Genomic DNA, 25,137 nt, shown 5'->3' with positions numbered 1-25,137 from the left:
TGCAGTTTTAACTTAGCACTGACAAAGGAGGGAGCATAAAAGATGAAAGCAAAATCAAGGAGGGGTGGAGAAAAATAGGGGTGATTTGAGAAAGTAAGATTGAGTTCATGAGATGGCTTAGTTTTGGACTCGTTTATGTGATATAGTCATCTTAAGAGAACTGTACTCTTATTGTTTTTATTTTTTGTTTTTGTTTTTCTCTACTAGAAGGCCAATTCAGTTCGTGACTGTTACCTTGGAGAGTTGTTTTTCTCTATTCCTATTTAGGTCCAGGGCTTTCTGAGAATGTTAACCTGTAGGTTTCGTTGCCTATATTGTTGACAGTTTTTCGTTTTGTTTTTTATTGAGTACTTGTTTTATGCTAGGTACTGTATCCTAATTGTTGGGAATACAGGCAGATATGGTCGCTGTCTTTGTGGAACAAAAAGGCAGTTTGGGTGATTAATGGTAACTTGACACTTGTTTCTGTATAGAACATGTGCAGTAATGTCGCCTCAAAAGAGAGTTAAGAACTCTCAGACACCAAAGAGAACTTCACAAGGTAGTAATAGTTATCAGACTAATCTCTTGGCCTGGAAACTAAAAGAGGACCTAAGCAACTCAAAGAGCATCTCAAAACATGAACAAAACAATTCAGTGGAAGATTACGAACATGCCGATGATGAAGCAGAAGATGCTCTGCAAGTAGCATTGAGATTCTTTGAGAAAGGTAAGATTGTTTTCCTTACGAAAATCCTATTTCTGTCAAAATATTTTAGACTTTTTTCTTAAGGAATTTTAAAGGAAAGCATATTTTTGCTCACTCATGCTTTTGTTTATTTAATAGACTAATTCTAGGTACTGGGGCTACAACAGCAAAGCACGTTCCTGGCAGAGCAGTTTCCAAACTGCTGCACGTTGGGATTAACTGAGGATCTTTAGGAAACATTGATGCCTGACATCCACTCTTAGACAATCTGATTTTATTGGTATGGGATGCAACCTGGGCATCGGGATTTTTTTTAAAGGCTGCCAAGGTGATCCCCATGTGCAGCAAAGTTTGGGAACCGCTTCCCTAGTCATAATGCAGCTTATTGTCTTAAAGTTCAGTACTTTAGTTAGTTTAGAGAGCAGAGATGCCAGGGCAGGGTTCAGTTTTCCTCACTGAAGGTGCTATTGCTATTAAATATTTTAGAGTTTTAAAAGCTTTGAAGAGTTTTTAGGAAGACATTTTATACATGAAGCTATTTGTTTAAAGTATCTCGAGTTGTAATTATTGAGGCTGAGGACTGAACAAATTTTAGAGGTCCCACTGTTTAATATGGTTCCTTTTTCCAGGTCCCTTTAAAACTTCACGAAGTAAAGATAAAACCTTGGAAAAACACTTGAAAACTGTGGAAAATGTGGCTTGGAAGAACGGGTTAGCTCCAGAAGAAATTGACGTTTTATTAAATGTGGCACTCAGTGGCAAATTTGGTATGTCAAGGGGATACATTTGTCATCAGTATGCTGTTGGTTTTGACTTCCAGACTTTGAATTAGATTGTTTGTTAGACTCAGTTGCAGTAATTTATTTTTACTTCTCTATTTACAAAGAGAATTTAATATCTCTTTGTAAAACCAAAACGGGCCTTTCTTACATTCAAACTACCTTATGAGCCAAGTTTCTGTGTGTATATTCTGAAAATGGCTAGTTATCACATATATAGAGGGTGCCAAAAAAGGTATACACATTTTAAGAAAGGAAAACTATTAAAATTGTAGTACTCAATATATACTGATAACAAAAGATGAATACCAGTCACGTTTGACTTCTATAATTACAAGAGGTGCTCAAAGTGGTTACCATCAACATCCAGACACTTCTGTTTATGGTGAAATACTGCTTGAGCAACGTTGAACCAAAGTGTCCACTTGTATACTTTTTTTGGCACCCCTGTATTTATGAATAAAATGTGTAGACTCTTGTCGCAAAATACACTGGAGCTATTTCTGTGAAAAAGCATAGATAATAATTTAAACCATGTTGCTGGAAGGCACCTTAAGACATCACTTGGTGTACTTCATTGCCTTTAGGTTCACTTATCTCTGACAAGCCCCTGTTGATGCTGTCTCCATTCCAGCATCTGTGACTTGAACAGTCAAGATGCTTTTTCTTTTGTACAAATGGTTCCTTTCCTGTTCCAAGTTCATTTGGAATGGGAGTGGAGGTGGGGTTCTTAGAAAGAAATAACATCTGGTCAGTATTCTTTTTATTTGAGAAGAATGTTTTAACCTATTCTCATCCAAATTCAGACTTGGCAGTTATTTTAGACCCTGTACATCTTCATTTTAAAGGTGAGGAAACTGAGGTCCAGAGTAGTTAAAGAGACTTGCCTAAATGTCAGAGCTAGAACTGGGGAACTCGATCTCGTAACTCTTCTTTTAGTGTTTATACTGCACCATACTGCTACTGGGTGTTCTACTTTTTTTCTTTTTTAAGACAACTACCCAAACTGAATGCTTTATATACTATTTCCTGGCCCTTGCATATTGGGTTCCTTGTGTATACCCTAGTCATGTTTTCAAGGGTGTGTATGTGTGTGTTTTAAATCAACAACACATTACTAGCTGAACTCAATATATGGTTCCCAGGTATATTCTCGCTTTTACCTGATTAGTTCTCTTTGTTTTCCTAGAAAATTAAATTCGACCTAATGAAATTGGCTCTTCTTATAAGTGTTTTCAGATTGATTGTTCAGTTCTAATATCTTTCCAGGAATCCATGTTTAACTGATCAGTGTCTATCGAGAACAATTCTCTCTCTCTCCCTTCTACCCTTAAAACATGTATAGAATGTACAGGTGTTTTCTATTCTGGAATTTCTCTTTTTTGCTATCTCAGAAATTAATAGTTAGAAGGTTTTCATGATATTTTTCAGGTCTCGTGGCAAATGAATGCCTCTTTTAAAATGCATGCCTCAGACTTGGAAACATGTATATAACAATTTAAAAGGAAACAATCTCTGGCTCTTTAGTCTAACTTTTCATTTTTCTGTTAAGCTGGAATTTGGTGATTTCAAATGTGGCCTCCTTAATTGCTTTTTTCCCCCTTTAGTTATTTCTATGATATCCTCCCTCACTACTAGGTCTTTGCACGTGTCTCTTTTGCTGAGTTGAAATGCATATTCAGGGGCAGGTGTGCCAGGAATGTCATCATAATCAGATGCAAAGGGACTTGAGACTCTTTAGAATTTAATTAAAAAGTCACTGGGAGGTAAGAATACAGTTTGTATTGAATTCCCCCTTTGAATTTGGAACATGTGTAAAGTGTTAGTGGTCAGACTATTTTAAACTTTAGAAGGGTTAGGGGATGGGAGTGTGGGAGAAAAGAGAAAGAAAAACAAGAAACCACAAGAGTGGAAAGCCAGTTTTTATTCTTGTGATTCATTATCTGCCATCACTGCTTCCTTTCTTCTCCACAGAATGATGGGTAGAAATTGATGAGACGTATTGTTGCAGTTATGTTGGATAACTAAATCTAGAGATCTAGTGGAGAGCATGATAACTGTAGTTAATAGTACTGTATTGAATACTGGAAATTTGCTGAGAATAGATTTGACGTAGATTTGAGTAGATCACCACACACACACAAATGGTAGCTGTGTGAGGAGATATGTTAATTAGCCCGACTGTAGTAGTCATTTTACTATGTATATGTATATAATATCATCATGTTGTACATCTTAAATATATACAATTTTTATTTAAAAAAATAAAGAGAGGTCTTCATCCTCAGGGAAATAAAAAAGACACATTTATAAGACGTTTCTGAGAATGCTACTTGTGGGAGAAATTGAGAACAGTGTTATGATAGTGAATGGATGTGCTTGCGTTACTGTAATGCATGTCAAACAGTGGCTAAAGACACATATATCCAAGATGTTTCTGAGAATTCTGCTTGCATGAGAAATTGAGAACAGTGTGTTTTTTTCAGTGAATGCTTGTGATCATCACACTATAGTGCAAATAAAGCAATATCTAAATAAAAAAAGAAAATAATGAGGTACATATTTAATTTTTGAAACTTAATAAGCAGTAGTTGATATAGGGTGTATACAAAGCTATTTGCAACATCACTTCTCTTAACAGGTGGGAGTAAACCATGGAAGCCAAAGAATATGATGTAAAAATTGGACCAGTATAGAATATTACTGCCAGCTAATTCCAAGAATAGTTGTTCCATTCTGCTGTTCTCCCCACTTTTGGGGGGAATGGAGAATACAAATATGTTTATTTATTCTCAAGTGTAGCTGCTCGTGCAAATGTCTATCAGTAGCTTTAAGTACATCAGAATCTACTGTGCTATTAAAAATAATAAGGTAATCCTTGAACATTTTCTGTGAGTAAGACTTTTTTTTTGAGGTGTAATTCACATGCCATAAAATTAACCCTTTTGAAGTATACAATTCAGATTAAAAAAAGAAAAAATAACATTTGCAGAGTTGTGCAACCATCACCACTATCTAGTTCCCAAGCATTTCATCAACCCCAAAAGAGACCCTGTACTCATCGTCCCTTTTTAAATACAAATATTATAGCCAAAGACATTGCTTTATAATTTATATTAGAAGTTAAAGGTACATAATTTGTTTTGAACTGTGTTTTGTAATGATAAGAGATGTCAAGCATTACTCTTTTTTTATTGTCTTCAATATAAACTGAGAGTTTTAGGACCAAGAGTAAATAATAGTAAGGAAACTATCAAGATACTAAAATGTAGTTTAATTTAGAGTTTGTCTGCTTTCCAGGAAGTGCTGTAAACTCACGGATATTGAAGTGCATGATTCCAGCAACTCTAATATCAGAAGATTCTGTGGTTAAGGCAGTCTCCTGGCTTTGTGTTGGCAAGTGTTACAGTAACACCAAGGTAATCTTTTTAAACGCTTTGATAAGTCCTTCAGAACCACTTAAGTGTTGACAAGGAAGAGCCACTTATGGAATAGTGGCGCTGGCCTTTTGTGCAAAGCCTGTAGTTTTGGAACAATGTAGCCTGATGCAGAGACTCTGTTCAAACAGAAATTTGTATTGAGAAATAAAATCTGTTATCCTGCTTTGTGTTAAAGGCTTCTAAAACAGCCCTGAGGGGGGAATTAAGTTCTTCTGTGCCAGGTATATTTCCCTAAAGATCAGCATTTTATCTCTCAATAGGTACTTTTTTATCGTTGGCTGGTTGCAATGTTTGACTTCATTGATCACAAGGAGAAAATTAACTTGCTGTATGGCTTCTTTTTTGCTTCATTGCAAGATGATGGACTGGTAGGTAAAAATGGGATGGCATCATGCGTGGATCAAATGGTGTGTGCTTGGATATCGACGCACCATGTGCTTCAAAGTGCCACACAATGTGTTTTTCCTTCCTTACTATAAAAGATATCAAACATATAGAAAAGTATAAAGAATAACTTGAACACCCTTGCACCTGTCTCTCAGATTAACAAATACAAAGTTTTTACTACATTTGCTTTATATCTTCTTTCGAGGAGATAAAATGTTTCAGGTAGTATTAACTCCACCTTGGAGTTTCTTTCCTGATCTAGAGCAGTGATTGCCATCTCTTCCCTTTTAAACCACTTCCACAGGGTCCTTTGGGTCACTTATTCTACATTTTCTTGATTAACACCGCAAAATCCTCATCAGAATTAATGAGAAGAAGAGCATTGCTTTTCATGAGATCCCAATGGGACTGCTTTTGATTCAATAGCATAGTTATTCCCATTGAAAACATTAATAACTAAGAAACCAATAACTGTTCACCTGGAAGACTTTAAAGGACCATCAGTACTTCGCAGACCATGTGAACCATTCATCTAATGGAATTCCTCTTGCCTTTTGGGAAAGGGAATTCATCCATTGATTTCATTTTTTAAAATTGACATTTCCACTGTGTTTGTTGCATTGTACTAGGCACTGTAGAAGATTCGAAGTTTAGCAGAGAGTTTCCATGTTCTAGGCATTTGTAATCCAGTTGGGGGGTTAGGGAAAACAGTTAAAATTGTTAAAGAGAGTATATGATAATGTAAGATAATAATTGCTGTGATATTTCCAGGAAGGAAGAGAAAACTAGAGTGATTAGAAGAAGTATCATAAAGTATGTGGGCATTGAGCTGGCCTTGAAGGTTGATTAGGATTTGATGAAAGGAAATGATGTTTGACATGACACGACTATTTCAAGCAAAGTTGTGCGATGTGTAAATTATGTTTCAGGAGACCTTAACTAGACTGACTTATAGTGGTGTCAGGTGGTGGTGGGTGGTAAGGGGGAGAAGGTAAAGCCGGAAGAATACAGCTGAGGAGCACACGTAGATGAGGTTCAGGATGCCGGGTGACATTCTAGAAGGATAGGAATTTGTAGCATTGGAGTTGAAGATTTCAGGAGGGATGTTTCACTTTACTGAACTAGAGTGAAGGAATGAAGGTTATTGGAATTGAAATTTCCTGTATCCTTATGGACTGTTTGTTGCTGCCCATCGATCAATTACTGAGTGAGATATATTGAAAATCTTCAACTATGAGGGCAAAATTGTCAGTTTTTCCTTAAAGTTCTGTCAATTTTCGCTATGTATATTTTGAGTCTATTATTAGGTATATGCACAATGACAGTTTTCATATTGTCCTGGTGAATCAAACCTTTTATCATGGAGTAACCGTTTGTTGTTAGAAATGCTTTTTGTTTTAGTATATTTTGCCTGATATTTGACGTTGCTTCTCTGCTTTATTTTGGCTAGCAGTTGCTTGGTATATTTTCATCTTCTGGTTTTTAAAAAAATTTTTTTTGCCGTCCTTCCTGTCTTATATTGCCTCTTTTAAATAGCGTATAACTAGATTTTGTTTTTACATCCTGTTTGATGATTTTATTTTTTTTTTGCTTTACTGGAGGATTAGTTTATTTACCTTTGTAGTGATTATTATTATAACAGAAATAAATTCAAATAACTTATTTCGAGCTTTTGAAATGATCTCTTTTTGATTTTTTTCCCTCTCTGATTTTTCCCCTCTGCTTGTTTGGAAGTTAACATATTCTGTGCGTGTGTTCTTTCAGGTGCTGTTTTACCTATTTTAACATGCGTATATAATGTAAAATGTAAAACAATCTCACTCTACTATTTTTCTTTTTTGGAAAATACAGTAATTTTTCATAAAATATGTTATTTATGTTAGCATCTGATAGGTTTATTTTTAATGAATTAATAAACATCCAAAATTTTATCAATTTTCCTTTCTAATGTGGTTTTTCTTAAAGTCAAAAGGTAACCAGTATCTGTACCTTCATCTTAAATGATATCAGGACCTTAGAATGTTTTAACTCTGGTCACATCACTCCCAGTTATATGCTATTGTTTGGTTTTAGTTCTAGCTCCTTCTTCTCCCTCCTCTTCCACATACACGTGAAAGAGACATTATTATTGTTTTCACAGTTGATGTTTGTTTAGATTTGCCCACATATTTACTGATATCTTTGCTCGTCATTTGTTTTTGCATCTCAGACCTCCAATCTGAGATCATTTTCCTTTGTCTAAAAGGATATCCTTTAGCATATTCTTTCAATGAGAATCTTTTGATGCTAAACTCTCTGTCTTTGTCTGGAAATGTCTTTACTATGCTCTTGTTCTTGAAAATTGGTTGTGCTATGTGTAGAACTCTAGGGTGACAGTTAATTCTCTCAGGACATTGATGATATTATTCCACGGACTCCTTTCCATTGTCATTGAATCAGTCTAACTGTAATCTGTCATTTCTTTTTTCTCTGTTTTAAAAAACAGCTTTATTGAGATGTAATTCACATACAATACAATCCACCCTCTTAAAGTACACAATTCACTGTTTTTTACTATGTTCACAGATACGTGCAACCATGAACATAGACAATTTTGGAACGTTTTCATCATCTCAAAAGCCCTGTGTGCTTTAGCTCTCACCCCCCCCCCCCCATCTTCTTCTTTAGAGGTTCCTAAATAGCTCCTAATCTATTTTTTGTCTTTACCTCTTTTGGACATTTCATATGAATGGAATCATATACGATGTGATCTTTTATGACCAGCTTCTTTCACTTAGCATATTTTCAAGTTTCATCCATGTAGCATGTATCAGTACTTCATTTTTTAACCTGTTTTGTCTATAACATAAAATTTACCATTTTAAATATTCTTAAGTGTACAATTCATTGGCATTAATTATATTCACAATGCTGTATAATCATCACTACTATCTATTTCCCACACTTTTTTATTACCCTGAACAGAAACTCTACCTATTAAGCAATAACCCCTCATTCATCCTCCCCCCAGCCTCTGGTAACTTCTAATCTACTTCCTGTCTATGAATTTGCCTATTCTAAGAACCTCTTATTAGTGGAATCATAGAATATTTGTCCTTTTGTGTCTGATTTCTTTCACTTAGTATAATGTCTTTAAGTTTCATCTGTGTTTTAGCATGTATCAGAACTTCATTTTTATGGCTGAATAATACTGTATGTATATACCACATTTTGTTTATCCATTCATCTGTTGATGGATTCTTGGGTTGTTTCCACCTTTTGGCTAACATGAATAATGCTGCAATGAACATTGGTGTACAAGTATATGTTCAAGTTCCTGCTTTCAGTTCTTTTTGATATATATCTAGGAGTGGAATTGCTGTATCATATGGTCATTCTATGTTTAGCATTTTGATGAACCACCAAACTGTTTTCCACAGTGACTGTACCATTTTAGCTTCCCACCAGTAGTGTATGAGGGTTCCAATTTCATCACATCCTCACTGACACTTGTTATTTATCTGACTTTTTTATTATAGCCATCCTCGTGGGTATAAAGTGGTGTTTCATTGGAGTTTTGATTTATATTTCTCTAATGATTAGTGATGTTGAACACTTTTTCTTGTGCTTATTGGCTATTTGTATGTCTTCTTTGGAGAAGTGTCTATTCAGATCCTTTGCCCATTTTTCAATTGGGTTATTTGTCTTTTTATTATCGGGTCATAAGTGTTCTTTCTGTATTCTAGGTTCAAGTCCTTTATCGGATATATGAGTTGTCTGGGAGGTACAACTAAGCTGGAACCACTTTAAATTCTTCACTTGAGGTTTTCTTGGTCATAGCACTAGTGTAAATTCAAACTGCAGACCTATATAGTGCCAGCTTGTGGTTATAAATTCTTGGGAGAGGCTTGTCCTGTGGTATACAAGAGGGGATGAATGATGATTGGTGTGTGATTGACTCTCCCTTATCTTTGACATCTCTTTTAACCTGATATTCGTTTTGTTCATCAATTGAGCAAATTGCAATAAAATGAATTCTGTGTTTATGCGTACTTTGTAAAGCATGGGAAATAATAAAGCATTCTTTCCCTTTTCTTGTAATAAGTCATTAGACTCAGTTCTTCCAGGCAGGGACTGAGCCTTTTATGACCGAAGTATTTAGTAACACTATTCATGGCACACAAACTGCATAAGAGCAGGCCTTTTTGTCTGTTTTATTCACCACTCAATAAATATTTTTTTTGTGAGTGAATAAATTAATAGGAACTACTCAAAAATGTTTGTCAAATCAGTTGCAATATACTTGAGTAGTTTTCATAATGCTGACTAGAGAGTTAATTGCTCAGCTTGACAGGAGGAAAGGGGCCTACTATTTTTCTTTTACTTTTTTTCTGTCTTTTAAAAAATATTTATTGATGTATAATATACATACAGAAAATTTCCTATATCATAAGTGATCAGCTCAATTAATTTTTATAAGCCTAAAAATTTGTGCAGATATCACCCAGATCAATAAAAAGCCTAACTTTTAAACGCATACTTCAGAAAAGTCATTTCCATATAATTTGGTGGGAGCCTCACTCTGTAGTGACTCAGATACATACAGTGGTTAACTGTTTGCTAGAAGGACAATTGACTACCAAAATACAAATTTGTTTAACGAGAGTCTGCTTTTGTTACCTTCTCTTGTTGCATTACATAATTTATTTTTCAATTTCCTAACACCTAGAGCAGGTGTCGACAATTTTTTCCTTAAAGGGCTAGGTAGTAAATTTTTAGGTTTGAGGGTCATACTGTCTCTGTCACAACTACTCATTGTGCTGGTGTAGTGAAAGCAGCTATTGACAATACATAGATGAATGAATGTGGCTGTGTGCCAGTGAAACTTGATTTACAACGACAGGTGAACCGGAGTTTGCTGACCCCTGATCTAGAATAAATCCTCAACAAGTGGAGACTCAAAATGAAATGGTATACGGGAACCAATCATTCAGTAATTTAAGTAACATTTTGAGTGTGTGCTGTTTACCAAACTGAGGTCTAAATGGTTAATTAAATTATGGTATGTCCACTCACTGGAATATTAAGATCATTGAAAACGATCATTTTGAAAATGATCATTTTGAGAAAATGCTTTTAAGTGGGAATTCAGGATAAAAGTTTTAAGTTTGTATCTTAATAAATAATGGACTATACTAGAAGGGATACATTAATTTTTGTTAGATAGGATGTTTTTCTGTTTTTCAAACTGCAGTGTTTTTATATTCTAAAAATAATTTTTAAAACAGCATAATGGGACTCCAGTTAAAACTATTTTTTATCACTACTGTGTAGTATGAAAAAGAGAAGCTTTGTACAACTATTTTGTCCAATGATATCCTGAAGCCTTTTTACTTAATCGTTATAAGATTGACATTTGAGGAAAATGTGTTGCTGCTCTGTTCAAGATATATTGTCATTTTTCTCTTTTTTTTAATCTTTTTATTTTAACAGTGCCCTTATGTCTGCCATTTCTTATATTTGCTTACCAAAAAAGAGAATGGTGAGTATTTTCATTCCAGTTACATTACATTCACTCTGTGGAATTAGCATGCATATTTGTCTTTATAAAGTTAACTATTAGCATTATTAGTTCTATGACAGGATTTTACGAGAATTGCTTTTTAGTATTTTTATCTAAAAGCATCAGCTTAACGTGTTAACTGAACAGGGTGTTTGTATTCTTGATGTGTTACAAGAAGCTATATGGGGCACATACATAGTACTTCTTTTTTTGTTTTGTTTTTTTTACCTTTGCTAGTTAAACCATTTCGTGTGAGAAAGCTCCTTGATCTTCAGGCCAAAATGGTGAGTACCAAAAAGACTCAAAACTGGTCATTGTACTCTCTGATAGGTCCTAAGCTAGGCTTTGGGGATGTAAAATTGAATGAGTCATTATCTTCAAGGAACTTTTTGAAGTTCTGGGGAGCTCAGTCAACAAAATAAAAAATCAAAATCAGACTGGGGTCAGGGGGAGTGGTTACACTTGAGAGAAATTTAAGGGATGAATAGGATTTAACGAGGCCAAGCAAGAAGAGCAGGGCACTCTTGACAGAGGGAACAGAGTGAGCAAAGGCAGGTAGATGTCAAACAGCAGAAACTTTCAGGAACTGGGTTGGTATGGCTGGAAAATAAGTGTCAGGGAGTAGTCAAAAATGACTACTTTATTTTCTTAAAGTGAGCAGTTTATTTTTTTGTTGTTGATGTGATCTAGGAAAGCATTCGTTTTGGATACTTAAACTTCAGTATAGTCCCTGACAATCAGCTCTTGTCCTTACAGCTCTCTTGTATTGTTATTTCCACCATACCTGCCAGGTAACAGAAGTCTATGAAGCTTCGGGTATAAAACAATAGGAAGTTGTCGTGCGACCTACCCAAAGGCACTCAAATTTAATGAAAGACACATATGCACATTCATGCTTCTCCAGTATGAGGCTTCCTGTTAGTACAGTTCAATGATTGTTCTTGTTTTGGTTTCTATGGGTACAATATCTTCTCTTAGCTCTCCGAGGATATTAATGATAATGTTTTTGTCCAAATTGAATTTCATTTCACATTAATAGAAATTGTGAAGAAGATAAACATTTTTCCATGTTAACAGCAAAACATTTCAACAGAATAAGAAAATTCTTACCATAAATAAGCTCTTGACTCATTTGTATTAACTGAAACAACAGGGTATTGTTCACGTTTAAGAAAATGATTTAGTACATGATTGTCTAAAAATTTTAAACCCAGATGTTAAATGTATGGCTTCATTATTAGCATTCTATATAGTACATTACTAAATTCAGTTATCAATGCCCATTTATAAAGATGTATTCATAAAATTGTTTTGATTAGCTGGATTTTGGTGAGTTTGGACAAGTCCAACACTATCAAACCAAGAAGACATAGCAATGCTCACATGTAAGTGAACATATACAATGGTAACAGCACACGTGAACACATATATTGGATATGTGAATTTCTGGTACCTGCAAAGGCATATGTCCCCTCCATACCCATCCATGCCTCATAACTCCCGATCCATGGAGGAAACAAAACACAGAAGTTGTCTTTCTCATGGCAAGCATGAATGGTGGGAAGTGGAGCAGGCACATTATTTTATAATCACCAGGCCCTGTTGAGAGCAACATTTGCAACAGGAAGGGGCAGTTAGGTCTCACCTTAAGGGTTGATGAGGATGGTTTCTGGGTTTCTCCCCTTGCCAGCATGAGCCTGTGTGCTTCAGGCTGTGGTTTGGTTTTTCTGTTCCCAGTTTTGTCTCTGTTTCCTCACAGTGCATTTCTTTAGTTTGGTCTTTCATGGTAGAGGCTTTTCTCTAAAGCTTTGTGGTAAACGTTGTTCGTCTATATTTAGTAGTGAAGCATTAAAATGGTGATTGGAAACTTGTGTACATGAGCAGGACTTGTTTATTGTAGGAACTTCATGTTTTCATTGGGGAGCCCCCCAGATGAGTGTGTCACTTTTCCCGAAGAGAGGAATTCTGTCTCCTGCCTCGGGGTTGTATTAGTCAGGCTTCTCCAGAGAAACAGAACCAATAGCGTGTGTGTATACAGAGGGTGCCAAAAAATGTATACACATTTTCAGAAAGGAAAACTGTATTAAAATTGTAATAATATATACTGATAACAAAAGATGAATACAAGTCACGTTTGACTTCTGCAATTACAAGAGGTGCTCAAAGTGTTTACCATCAGCGTCCAGACACTTCTGATTACGGCAAACGACTGCTTGAGCAATGGTGGCCAGACTGTCCACTTGTATACATTTTTTGGCACCCCCGTATATAGGAAGAGATTTATTGTAAGGAATGGGCTCACATGATTATGGAGGCCAGCAAGTCTAAAATCTGCAGGGTGGGCCAGCAGGCTGGAGACCTAGGAGATCTGATTTTCCAGTTTGAGTGCGAAGGAATTCTGCTGTAGAACCAGGAAGGGCCGGTGTTGCAGATGAAGTCTGAGGGCAGTCTGCTGAAGAATTTTCTCTTCATTGGGGGAGGCTGGTCTTTTTGTCTGTATAGACCTTCAACTTGAATGAGTACAGTCCCACCCACATTATGGAAGGCAATCTGCTTTACTCAAAGCCCACTTATTTAAATGTAAATCATTCAAAACACCTTCACAGAAAAACCCAAAGTACTATTTATTACTCTGAATATTTGGGCACCCCGTGGCTCAGCCAAGTTGACACATACAGTAAACCATCATAGGGGTAGGAACCTGGCTATTAGCACTCTGGAAGCTTAGTAGAAAGGGGTGCAGAGAGGTCCTGGTATCCTCACTCAGCTGTGCCTGCTGTCTGAGTCCAGCTTCATCTGCAGAGTCAAACGCTGATATTTGCCTATAAGTGTAGTGAAGGAATTTGGGGTTCTAACTGCTTCTTACATAGGTTTCTCAAGCAATCCTGTTTTCTGCCCCTCTTGCACTTCCATTTTTCAGAGGTATCCAGTCCTACAAATTCTTGAACTTTTCTGGGAGTTCTCAAGCATGAATCTGCTCCTTTTGAGGCTTTTTCTGTTGCTGCCTTAGGTTTCGTTTTCTCTGTTCTGCTAAGTTGGTTACTATTTGTTCATCTTCATTCTAGGTTCCAAAATCTTGTGGAGAGTTCTTATTTGCTGTTGTCTCCTCTCTTGTTCTTTTTGAACTCGTGCTTTATGCCTTTTTCATTTCTTTACTTTATAGTGAGACTTTGGGAAGACCCAGAGTTAAACACATACATTCAGTATGCCATGTTTAACTAAAAGTGTCCTTTTTAAAAGAGTGTTAACTTTTTTTAACAACAAAGATAGGTTAGTTATGCAGACAATAAGTTCTAAAGATCTCTCCACTCCCAAATACCTGCCCTATCAAAAAACATCTCAACTCAAAGCAAGCACTCTGATAGTAATTGATATAAGTACAGAGATCAGAAGATATTTTGGCATAGAAAAACTGGGTCCTTTTGTTTTTGTTATAATACATTTAATTTCAAGAAGCTGCTATAAAATAGGGATTCTCTATTACTAAGCCCCATTTTCTGCCTTCCTTATTTTGTACAGTATTTGATTCAACAAAATTGTAATATAATGAAATAATTTGGTTACTTCCTTGGGATAGTGGTATGTTTTCTCTGCATAACCAGATGTATCAAACACGGTATACAGCACTAATGACTTCTGTCATTGTAAAATTAATGTTTTTCTTAAGACTTGTTTCAGTTATAGCAAGCAGTTTGATTAGCGCTTACCTATTGTTAGATTTTCTAGTTGATTTTTCAGGGATTATAATAATATATCAGTGTTTTCCTTGCTCTGTTTTCTTAGCTTCCCTTTTTGTTTTCCCACCTTTTTGTCTAAATCAAGAGTGAGTAAACTTTGAGTCCTGAGGATGCTACCAGTGAGAGTAAGCCATGCTAGCACATATGACTGGTGAGCCTAAGGCATGGGCGGCGAAGAGAGGAAATATAAGGAAGAGGTGAAATAGGGGAAAAGGTCATGAAGGAGAAGACAACAAGTTGGCAAGGGTTGTTTTATAATAGTTGATTTAAATGTCTGGTTACTCATTCCTTGACTTTCTATAGCATCTTTCTATAACTGTATCACGTTGTAAAATTGGGGTCTGAATATATGTTTAATCTGTTTATTTTATTGTTCCTTTATTTTATTATTGACCATAGAATTGAACATTGAAAACTCATTTTATTTCAGGGAAGGCAGCCTCATCTCCAGGCTTTGTTGTCGCTGTATAAGTTCTTTGTTCCTACTTTGATTTCTGTATCTTTGCCTGTAAAGAAGAAGGTAAGGGATTAAGGACCAGAGTCATACTGAGATTGAAATACATTACTTTTGATTAAGTTAATTTACAGAGTCAGACTAAATGTTTATAGCATACCGTTTTAAGACCTAGTATTCTGGCATTGTTTCTAGGAATTTTTTTTTGGGGGGGGGATTGGCACTTTGTTTTGATTCTGCTTGATGTGTTTAATAGATCTGTTTGATGTGTTTAATAGATCAGTAAAAAAAAAATCTTTAAATTGATTTGCATGCCAGCAAAACAGTTCATAATATACTCTCAATTAATAAAGAATTTTAGATTTTATGTTGCTTCAACTTATGAGTACCTACTCTCATGTACTTTACATTCAAATTTGTAGATCTATTTTAAGAATTCAGAGAATCTGTGGAAGACAGCTCTAATTGCTGTGCGGCAAAGGAATCAGGGACCTTTTCCAGAAACTCTGAAGCTCATGTTAGGTCCAGCTAATGTCCGTCCTGGAAAAAGAGTAAGTATCTTTAAGTGACTTGGGAGGCCTTCTTTTATTAAACCCAAACAATAACTATTCAGATACTTAAATACATTTTTATCACCCAGGATTCTATACAAACTACATTGAGAGGCCATTCATTGAACCACTTGAACAACTAACTGCTTTTTATGACTTGTAGTCTGTTTAGTCTATTGATAGATTGTTTTATTGTCTTTCTTCTTTAGAAATGGAATGCTCACTCACTTATACCAGTGCTAAATTCCAGTAGCCACCGTAAAGAATATGGAGAAAAAGGAATGAGTCTTTCTGATTATCTCGGTAGCAATAGATCATTTCCAGTAGAACAGCTTAGAAGCTTCCCTCAACTCTTACAGAATATTCATTGCTTAGAGGTATGTGACTGGACCATGTGCTGATTTGCACTTTCCATTTGTTCTTCATGGCCTTTCTTTTTGTTATATATTTCTTATCTGATGAGTTACTTGTTGCTCTGACCTACTTTTTATATATTTACAGTTGACCAATTGTTCTGTCTTTGCAGCTGCCTTCTCAGATGGGCGCAGTGCTGAACAATTCTCTGCTGCTTCATTATATTAACTGTGTCAAAGATGAATCAATCTTACTGAGGCTCTATCATTGGTTGAGTCAGATATTACAAGAAGGTAAAAATGGATACTTAAAAGTTGGATGAGTGAGGAAGGAAGAATATAGTTTACAGATGGGTTTCTTTCATAAGGGTGCCAAACTAGACAGGAGGAGCCTTCATATGCTGTAATTATTTCTCAGATAATCATATATTCAGAACCTGAATGCTTCCATTGTTGTGATTTTAAGGGCAGTAAGAAAGGAGGGGTGTTGTTAAGGAGATACTGCCAGATGGCACCAAAATCCACTTTGATGACCATCACAATCCAAGGCCTCTTCATCTTTGTATGTCCAGAAACTTGGCGTTAAGCCCCGGAATCTATAGATTGATGCTAACCAAACTCAGAGGAGACTATCGTATAAGCCAGAATGTCACCTTACTATTTTACAATAGAAGTAATTCTGGTAACCAAAATGTTTGTGTCTGCCAACTCGAATATCTCCTCTCGTAGACCATTCAGTATATATGGGAGTCAAATTAATCATTAGAAGATTTCCTGATTATAGAATTGAAGGAAAGGGCAGCGAGGGAGTTTTCAATCTAGGGCGTAGTAAATTCTGATCATTTCATTCCTCCAAGGAAGTCGATTTCTCTAGAGATAGTATTTTGTTCACCACATTGTTTCTTTCCTAAATAAGCAACTCCTGACTCTTCAAGTGCTTAAATGTTGGTTTTAGTCGGTTCCAGGTTAACCCTCCTTTTTCTACTCGGAGTCTTTCTTTGGGTAGGATATGATCCAGTTTATTCTATTTCCACTTATTAAAGTCCTGTCACTCTTAGATTACCTCCAGCTCACCCTAATTGAAGTTCGGGGCATTTGCAAACTTTAAATTCATACATTCATTGTCTCCTAGATTACTACATGACGTAAAGCTAATCACATTCATTGTAGATTACTACATGACGTAAAGCTAATCACATTCATTGTACGTGAATTTTAGCAGTTATTTTTTCACTATAAACTTTCCCCCTGCATTACCAAGTTCTTGAGGAACTTCTCACTATCACCTCCATGTACCTGTTTCAATCTACAGTGCCAGTTGGCTAGGGTGTATGAGACTGATGGCTTGTTTACATTTGTCATTTATTTGTCACTATAGTTACGGTAATCATGTTTTATCTCGTTTTTATTGTTGTGCAACTGGATAATTATGTTTAATGTTTCTGCTCCAGAATGTATTTGGTACAAGGTCAATAATTATCAACAAGGAAAAGAATTTACCAACTTCCTGGACACTATCATCAGGGCACAGTGCTTCTTACAAGTAAGGTTCCACTTACTCAAATTTATTTCAACATCCACTGAAAACCTTTTCTTTAGTGCTCCACAGCTTTGATAAACAATATTTGCTCAATTCAAAACTCATTATAAATGGGGCTGAGTTGATGTTTGTCTTTGTATTGTTGGATTTGAAGAAAGAATTTTTTAAATTATGCAAATAAGAGAGAATGGCCTATAAATTTAGAGAACAAACTGAAGATGTAATTGAATGTATTCAATTAATTGAATTACCCACTGAGACAAATCTCATAGAGTCACTACTTGTGTTCTTAAAGTCAACAGACATTTTTTTGAATGTTGAATATGTTCTGGCCAATTAATTATTTGGCATGGATAACCCTGAGTTGTACTTTAAGCTACATCTCAGGTATCAGCACCATCAAGAAACCTTTACTCAACAGCCCAGTATGGGTTAGATGTTTGTTCTCTGTGCTCCCTTAGCTCTCTGTGGTTACCTGTATCATGGAACTTTCAGCATGTTCTTTACACATTATGAGCTCCCGGTGAGTGGGAACCGTGTCTAAATTTTGTTTGTGTACGTATGTTCAGCTTGGCACCTGGTACAAAAGAGATGCTCAAAAATGTTTGTTGAGTAAATAAATGTTAAGGATTTGGTGTGAAACCGTTGAATTGGAAGTTGGGTGTGGATGATACTGGTGAGGGTAAAGAGATGAATTTAGGTTGACTTTTTAGGTTTCCTGCTTGGGAGGATGATAATGGCATTCAGTGAGAAAGGGACTGACTATAGGAGGGGCAGACTTTGAAGGAAAGATAAATTTGATTTAAAAGATGCCTGTTGGGCTCCTAAGAGGTCATATTCAATAGACAGATAAGGAGTCTGGAGTTCAGTAATGAGAACTGGGCTAGTGATACAGATTTAGAACTGCTCATGATATAGGTGGTGGTTTTAGCTATGCGATGGATGAGATTGCACAGAAAATTCATGTTATGAAAAGGTCTGGAGTAGAGTCCTTGTGTGCACCACTATTTAAGGCCCGCGGTGACACAGGAAAAAAGGAAAGCGCTGGATCCTTACTTTGGTGGAAACGTAAATAGCCTAGACACTCAGGCCTCTCCACATGGAGCTGTCCAGAGTTTGGATTTGGTTTGTGACCTCTAATGAAATTCCAGCCTTATTATGCACAACATTGTATACATTTATTGACTGTTCAAGTGACTGCATGTACCCCAAAATCATACAATTTTATTTATATTTAAAAATATTCAGTAACTTGACTTTCTACCTTCTTTCCGGTCGATGATGTTTGAAAACATAGTGTTTGAAAACTATGTTGATAAAGATGGTAATATATCCAAATATTAATCATCTGATCCTTTTTATGAGGAAGTCTGGCACCTAACCCAAGACTTTTTATTATATTAATGACAAAATTAGTCTAAGAGTAAAACAACTATAGCACCGAATAAACTGGTTGTTTAGAGAGCAGTTAAGACTGAAGAGCTCCAGATAAGGTTTTACTATTGACTTGTGTTACAGGAGGGATTTTGTTCCTGTGAAACATTCCTGTATAAGAGCCTTCCTCTCTGGGATGGCTTCTGTTGTCGGTCACAGTTCCTTCAACTTGTGAGCTGGGTTCCTTTTAGTAGCTTCTCTGGTATGTATCATGAAAATTTGGTGTGATATGTAATTCAATGTACTATTAATTAAAAGGATTTTGAATACTCTTTTTTTTTAATTCCTAGAGATGAAACCAGTTATTTTTGACCATCTAGCACAGCTCTTCTTCACATCAACCATTTATTTCAAGGTAAAAAAAAAAAACTATCTTGCTTTGATTCAGTAGGAAATATTATTCTATGGCCAGTGGTACATAATTCCAAACCCACATTACAGCAGTGGTTTTCTAACAGGATTCTCTTGGACCTGGACTTGAGGTGCTGCATCACTGAAATCAAAGTTAATGCATAGGGTTTTCTGTTTCTAAGGTTTTTGTTGCATACAGTTTTCCTAAATTGTTTCCACTTGTAGCAAATGATAAAGTGAATGAATAGGTAACACATGAATATTGTTAGGTTGGTGCAAAACTAATTGCGGTTTTTGCAATTATTTTTAACCTTTTAAACTGCAGTTACTTTTGCACCAACCTAATAATAAAAGCAAACTGAGAAATTCTTAAGCATACTTGGTTTGACTGCTATGGGTGATATTTTTGTAGATACACTTGTTCATCTCACCAGTATTTATTGAGCACCCACTGTGTGCTAGACGCCCTTTTGACACTGGGGATACATACAGTAATGACCAAAGCAAACAAAACTGCCTGTGACACTCATACTATATATTTGTAATACAGTCATTTTCTGCTAATATAATTGTTCCAACCTTATAAATTATGTTTCTATTTTGGGGCATTCTCCAAAAAGACCACTGTGGCTTCTAGGAGTTTCACCTGACTGAGTTTGAGAGCCACTTTCTTTTTTTTTTTCTTAAATTTATTGGGGTGACAATTATTAGTAAAATGACATAGATTTCAGGTGTACAATTCTGTATTACATCATCTATAAATCCCATTGTGTATTCACCACCCAGAGTCAGTTCTCCTTCCATCACCATCTTGAGAGTATAATGCTAAGCGAAATAAGTCAGACAGAAAAAGCAGAGAACCATATGATTTCACTGATATGTGGTATATAAACCAAAAACAACAAAAGAACAAGACAAACAAATGAGAAACAAAAACTCATAGACACAGACAATAGTCTAGTGGTTACCAGAGGGTAAGGGGGGTGGGAGGTGGGAGATGAGGGTAAGGGGGATCAAATATATGGAGAGCCACTTTCTTATAGAATGGTTATTCCTATTCCAAAAGAGTGACAATATAAATGATGTTTCTTTTATAATATTTTTCACCTTAAATCATCTACTGTTGGCCACATTTACAGGAAAAATGTTTTTCTGGTGTTTGTCATAATCAAAGGGCATTTTATTAATTACCTATCACATTAACTTGGATTTGAGGTTTATTTATATTATTGGTCTAGTAACTTATTTCTAGACCAATATGATTCGTATCATTCATATGACAACACACACCACTTCTTTCAGCTAATACATTTTCAGTAACTTCATTTTACAGTTTTTTGTGATTCTCTTCTGATCTTCTAATTCAGGTATTCTTTATTTCTTTTCTTTTTCCACCAATCTACAGAGCTATTTATCTGCAAATATTAGATTGAACCATATAAAATTGCTATTTTTGTAGATCAGGGATGTTTGACAACTGGCAGTTTCATATGGCCCAGCCTAATAAGTAAATATATATTTATATACACATTCATATATTCATATTTGAGAGTGGGGGTTGTGAGGAGAGGAAAAGATGGAGGAAGAGAAACAGACAGTGAACCAAGGACAGAACTCAGGGGAATGAATACTCACTATTTAGTTTTCAAATGAAAAGGAGAGTCTATAAAAGAACCTTTTCAAGAAGTATGAAAATGTAGTGTTATTAACCAATGTTACCCCAATACATTTAATTTTTTCAAAGTGTGAAAAGAACCAGGAGAACAATAGTGCCAAGGAAACAGAGAATGCAGGATATCAAGGAGTGAGGGAATAATATCACCATATATCGCAGGAAGGTCCAGAATGATAAGGACCAAAACAGTTTTTGGAATTGATAATACAGAGGTTTTAGTTTTAGCTACCTTTGTGAACAGTTTCAGTGGAGTGTGGGGGTAGAAGCCAGATTGTGGAAGTTGAGTCAATGGGAAATGAAGACAAGACAGTGAGTATGGACTATGTTTCGAAAAGTTTGGCTAAAAAAGAAGAGATAGAGAGATAGCTACAGTGGGACTTTGAATCAAGGGAAAGTTCTGGGGTTTTTTTGGTTTGGGGTTTTTTTCATGTCCAGAATGAGAGAAACCTGAGTATGTTTATAGATAGAATAGAAGGAGCCAGCTGAGAAGAGGGAGAGGTTGAAAATGGAAGAAGGATGGGGGATAATTGATGGTGGAGAAGGAAACATGAAGGCACTGGTTTAAGACTAGGTAGATGGATTTGCTTGAATGGATGTTGAGGGATTGGGCAGGTGCCACTTATTCTCTAAGACTGGGGACAGGAACATATAGATAGGTGGCTATGTATATTTATACAGTTGGAAGAAAGAGCAAGTAATTGAAATACTCTGTGCCTAAAAATGTTATATTCCTAAAAATAGGAAGTGTTTTGTAGAGGATAGAATTGCATAGGGGATTTGGGGAGTATTACGTATCTAGGGCAGCCACTGAGAAAAACAGGAGACAGAGAGCTGATTAAAGATAAGTAAAAGGATTGTTGGCTTCATTAATGGCCCATATGAAGTTGGAGATCATAAATTTGGAATGGTGCCTATCTGTTTAGTTTTGTTTTTCTTTAGCTCAGATGTAGGAGCCGAGAGAGTTACGAGATTGAATCATACAGGGTTTTGCAGGTTGAATGGAGTGCGAAGGAGTTGTGAATGATTAACAGTGTGGTCTAGTCTAGATAGGGAGGTGAGGCCAGGAGAAGGCTGAAAAGACTGCAAATTGGCATTAAAAATGAAGGAATCAAGGGATTGAATATCTCTAAAGTTGGAAGAACAAGAATAACTAGTTGGAGTTGGGTGTCTGAGAAAGCTGGAAGAATAGGAAGTCATAACAAAGAAGAAAGAAAAATAGATTTTGATGGTGGTTCAGTTCAGGTTATGACAAAGTTTAGTGTGGCTGTGGGAGTGCATAACTAAGGTAGAGTGAAGGTGAAGGTTATTTGATTTGGGGTCAAGGAACTGTGAGGCTGAAATATTGGGTAGATCATCTTCATGGACACTGGCATAACTCAGGTGCTGATGGCAGGACATGAGGCACAGAGTGCTAAGGTTCTTGGTGAATGTACATGAGTGTCAAGGAAGTAGACAGCAGAGATGGAAAAGTAAGTAAAAAGTAGTGTAATTGAATAGTGTCAACATCAAAGGAGAAAGGGTTTTTACATAAGGAAGGAGGAGGAATAGTTTGGGAATAGTGTTGAAGATAGATAGCTTTTGTGTTATGTTCAAAAAACCAAAAGATTGTCAAATTCATGAATAAAACTGAGTGCAATCTGAAACGGGAGTCTTTGATCTTAGCCTAGCAAATTCAGCTGATATTACTCCTAATGAGCTTCTGTAGCTCACAAAATATTTGTAAATATTCTTTTAAAAAAGGCAGTGTTTCTGTGGCACTTGATTAAATAGAAAGTTCATTGATTTCTTTATAATACCTTTTTAAAGCCGACTCCCTTCCTAAAGGGAGATTCATCTCTGATTTTATATTTTCTGTCTCAAAGAAGTGGCTTATATTCTGTTCCCATCTGAGCAGTGGGGAGCCAGGACAGTGTCCAGGTATTGAAGTGGGATGTGGAAATGTATTCACAGGAAATAGTGCCCTAGCTGAGTGGCAAGGCAGACGCCTGATATGTTGAGAGTGAGAAGACAGAAAAAGCAGACTTTGAAGAATATGAAGGTGTTGCTTTAGATTACCATGGAATAGAGGTTCTGGAAACTGCAGTTGAAAGATTTGGGAAGGATGGGATCAATGAAAGGGGGAAAGAAGCACAGAGAAGCATAGGGTACAAGAAAATACTTGACTAAAGCAGCTTTCTTTTTTACACCTGAATGTGAGGTGTCAATTTCTTGTCTAGATAAGAAACATAAATGCCCAAACCTGTAGAGAACTTTCATAAGAGTTTGAGCCAAACTGATGACCTGCTGGGAAGTAAGATGTCAAATGCTCTGGAGAATGACAGTTTTGCAGTTTATTTTATACATGTGGGATTAAGGAAAGTTACATGAATGTGGGAGAAAGCGAGGTCCAGCATAGTTAAGATTATATGATCCCTTGAGGGGTCTGGAAAAGAGGATTACTCTGGCATTTCAAAGGTGTGTTAACCCTGATGCATGAGAACAATGGTCAGGGCCGGCTTAAAAATCTTTACTTAGGATTGCTTTGGCTATTCAGGGTCTTTTGTGGTTCCATACAAATCTGATGATTTTTTGTTCTATTTCTTTAAAAACTGCCATTGGGATTTTGATGGGGATTGCATTAAATCTGTATATTGCTTTGGGTAATATGGCCATTGTAACTATGTTGCTTCTTCTAACCCATGAGCATGGAATGTCTTTCCATTTCTTTGTTTATTCAATTTCTTTTGAAAATTTCTTACAGTTTTCAGTATCCTTGGTTAAGTTTATTCCTAGGTACTTTATTCTTTTGGTTGAAAACTAAGAAAAAAAAAAACGATGCTGGAGGTATCACACTCCCTGACTTCAGCTTGTACTAGGCCAGCAATAATCAAAACACTATGGTGTTGGCAGAAAAACAGACACATAGACCAATGGAATAGAATTGAGAACCCAGAAATAAAATGACATAAATATGGACAGATAATTTTTAGCAAAAAACCCAAAAAACATACAATGGAGAAAAGACAGCCTCTTCAATAAATGGTGTTGGGAGAATTGGAAAGCCACCTGCAAAAGAATGAAACTGGACTGCTGTCTGTCACCATGTACCAAAATTAATTCAAAATGGATAAAAGACCTAAACATAAGACCTGAAACAATAAACTTCATAGAAGAAAACATAAGTACTAAACTTATGGACTTTGGGTTCAAAGAGCATTTCATGAATTTGACTCCAAAGACAAGGGAAGTAAAAGCTAAAATAAATCAATGGGACTATATCAAACTAAAAAGGTTCTGCTCAGCAAAAGAAACCATCGACAAAATAAAGAGGCAGCCAACCGAATGGGAGATTTTCGCCAACAATGCCTCCGATAAGGGGCTAATATCTAAAATATAGAAGGAGCTCATACAACTCAACACCAAAAAAACAAACAATCCAATTAAAACATGGGCAGAGGACTTATTTCACTTAGCATAATGTCTCTAGGTCCATCCATATTGTTGGAAATGGTAAGATTTCATTCTTCTTTATGGCTGCTTAATACTCCATTGTATAAATGTACCACAATTTCTTAATCCAGTCATCTACCTATGGGCATTTCGGTTGTTTCCATGTCTTGGCTATTGTGTATAGTGCTGCAGTAAACATCGGGGTGCATAAATTCTTTTGAATTAAGAGTTTTGGATTTCTCCGGATAGATACCTAGGAGTGGAATTGCTGGGTTGTAAGGTAGTTCCATTTTCAGTTTTTTGAGATACCTCCATACTGTTTTCCATATTGGCTGCACCAATCTGCAATCCCACCAACGGTGCACGAGGGTTCCCTTTCCTCTACATCCTCTCCAGCACTTGTTTGTTGATTTATTGATGATAGCCATTTTGACTGGGGTTAGGTGGTATCTCATTGTAGTTTTTATTTGCATTTCTCTAATGATTAGTGACAGAGAAAGACAAATACCATATGATCTCATTTATATGTGGAATCTAAAGAAAAGAGTAAATGAATGAACTAATCAGAAACAGTCTCAGAGACATAGAGGAAAAACTGAGGGTTGCTAGATGGGAGTGGGGGTGGGGATAAGGGGGAAGGTGAGGGGATTAGAAAGCACAGTTGGTAACCACAAGATTGCCACGGGGATACAAAAGTCTTTTTGGGGAATGTAGTCAATAATGTTGTAAAGATTTTGTAGGGTACCCGATGGACACTTGTCTCATTAGGGAGACCAC

The 25,137-nt window shown here is 36.2% G+C and overlaps 1 protein-coding gene across 1 annotated transcript in view; it reads left to right on the top strand.

Annotated features, from left to right (window-relative positions):
• CENPI (centromere protein I) overlaps positions 1-25,137 on the top strand; it is a 63,546-nt gene that overhangs the window by 1,379 nt on the left and 37,030 nt on the right. Inside the window, exons 2-14 of the mRNA XM_033091042.1 lie at positions 474-709; positions 1,318-1,455; positions 4,768-4,886; positions 5,168-5,275; positions 10,767-10,815; positions 11,074-11,120; positions 15,004-15,093; positions 15,450-15,578; positions 15,788-15,955; positions 16,105-16,225; positions 17,383-17,474; positions 18,990-19,107; positions 19,196-19,260. Coding sequence (XP_032946933.1) covers positions 487-709; positions 1,318-1,455; positions 4,768-4,886; positions 5,168-5,275; positions 10,767-10,815; positions 11,074-11,120; positions 15,004-15,093; positions 15,450-15,578; positions 15,788-15,955; positions 16,105-16,225; positions 17,383-17,474; positions 18,990-19,107; positions 19,196-19,260 — 1,467 coding nt within the window. The 5' untranslated portion in view covers positions 474-486. The remainder of the gene's footprint in view (positions 1-473; positions 710-1,317; positions 1,456-4,767; positions 4,887-5,167; positions 5,276-10,766; positions 10,816-11,073; positions 11,121-15,003; positions 15,094-15,449; positions 15,579-15,787; positions 15,956-16,104; positions 16,226-17,382; positions 17,475-18,989; positions 19,108-19,195; positions 19,261-25,137) is intronic.

The sequence above is a fragment of the Rhinolophus ferrumequinum genome, chromosome X (assembly GCF_004115265.2).
Source record: "Rhinolophus ferrumequinum isolate MPI-CBG mRhiFer1 chromosome X, mRhiFer1_v1.p, whole genome shotgun sequence".
Taxonomy (NCBI): Eukaryota; Metazoa; Chordata; class Mammalia; order Chiroptera; family Rhinolophidae; genus Rhinolophus; species Rhinolophus ferrumequinum.
The sequence above is the reverse complement of the archived record's forward strand: the minus strand, read 5'-3'. Positions and strand labels throughout refer to the sequence as shown.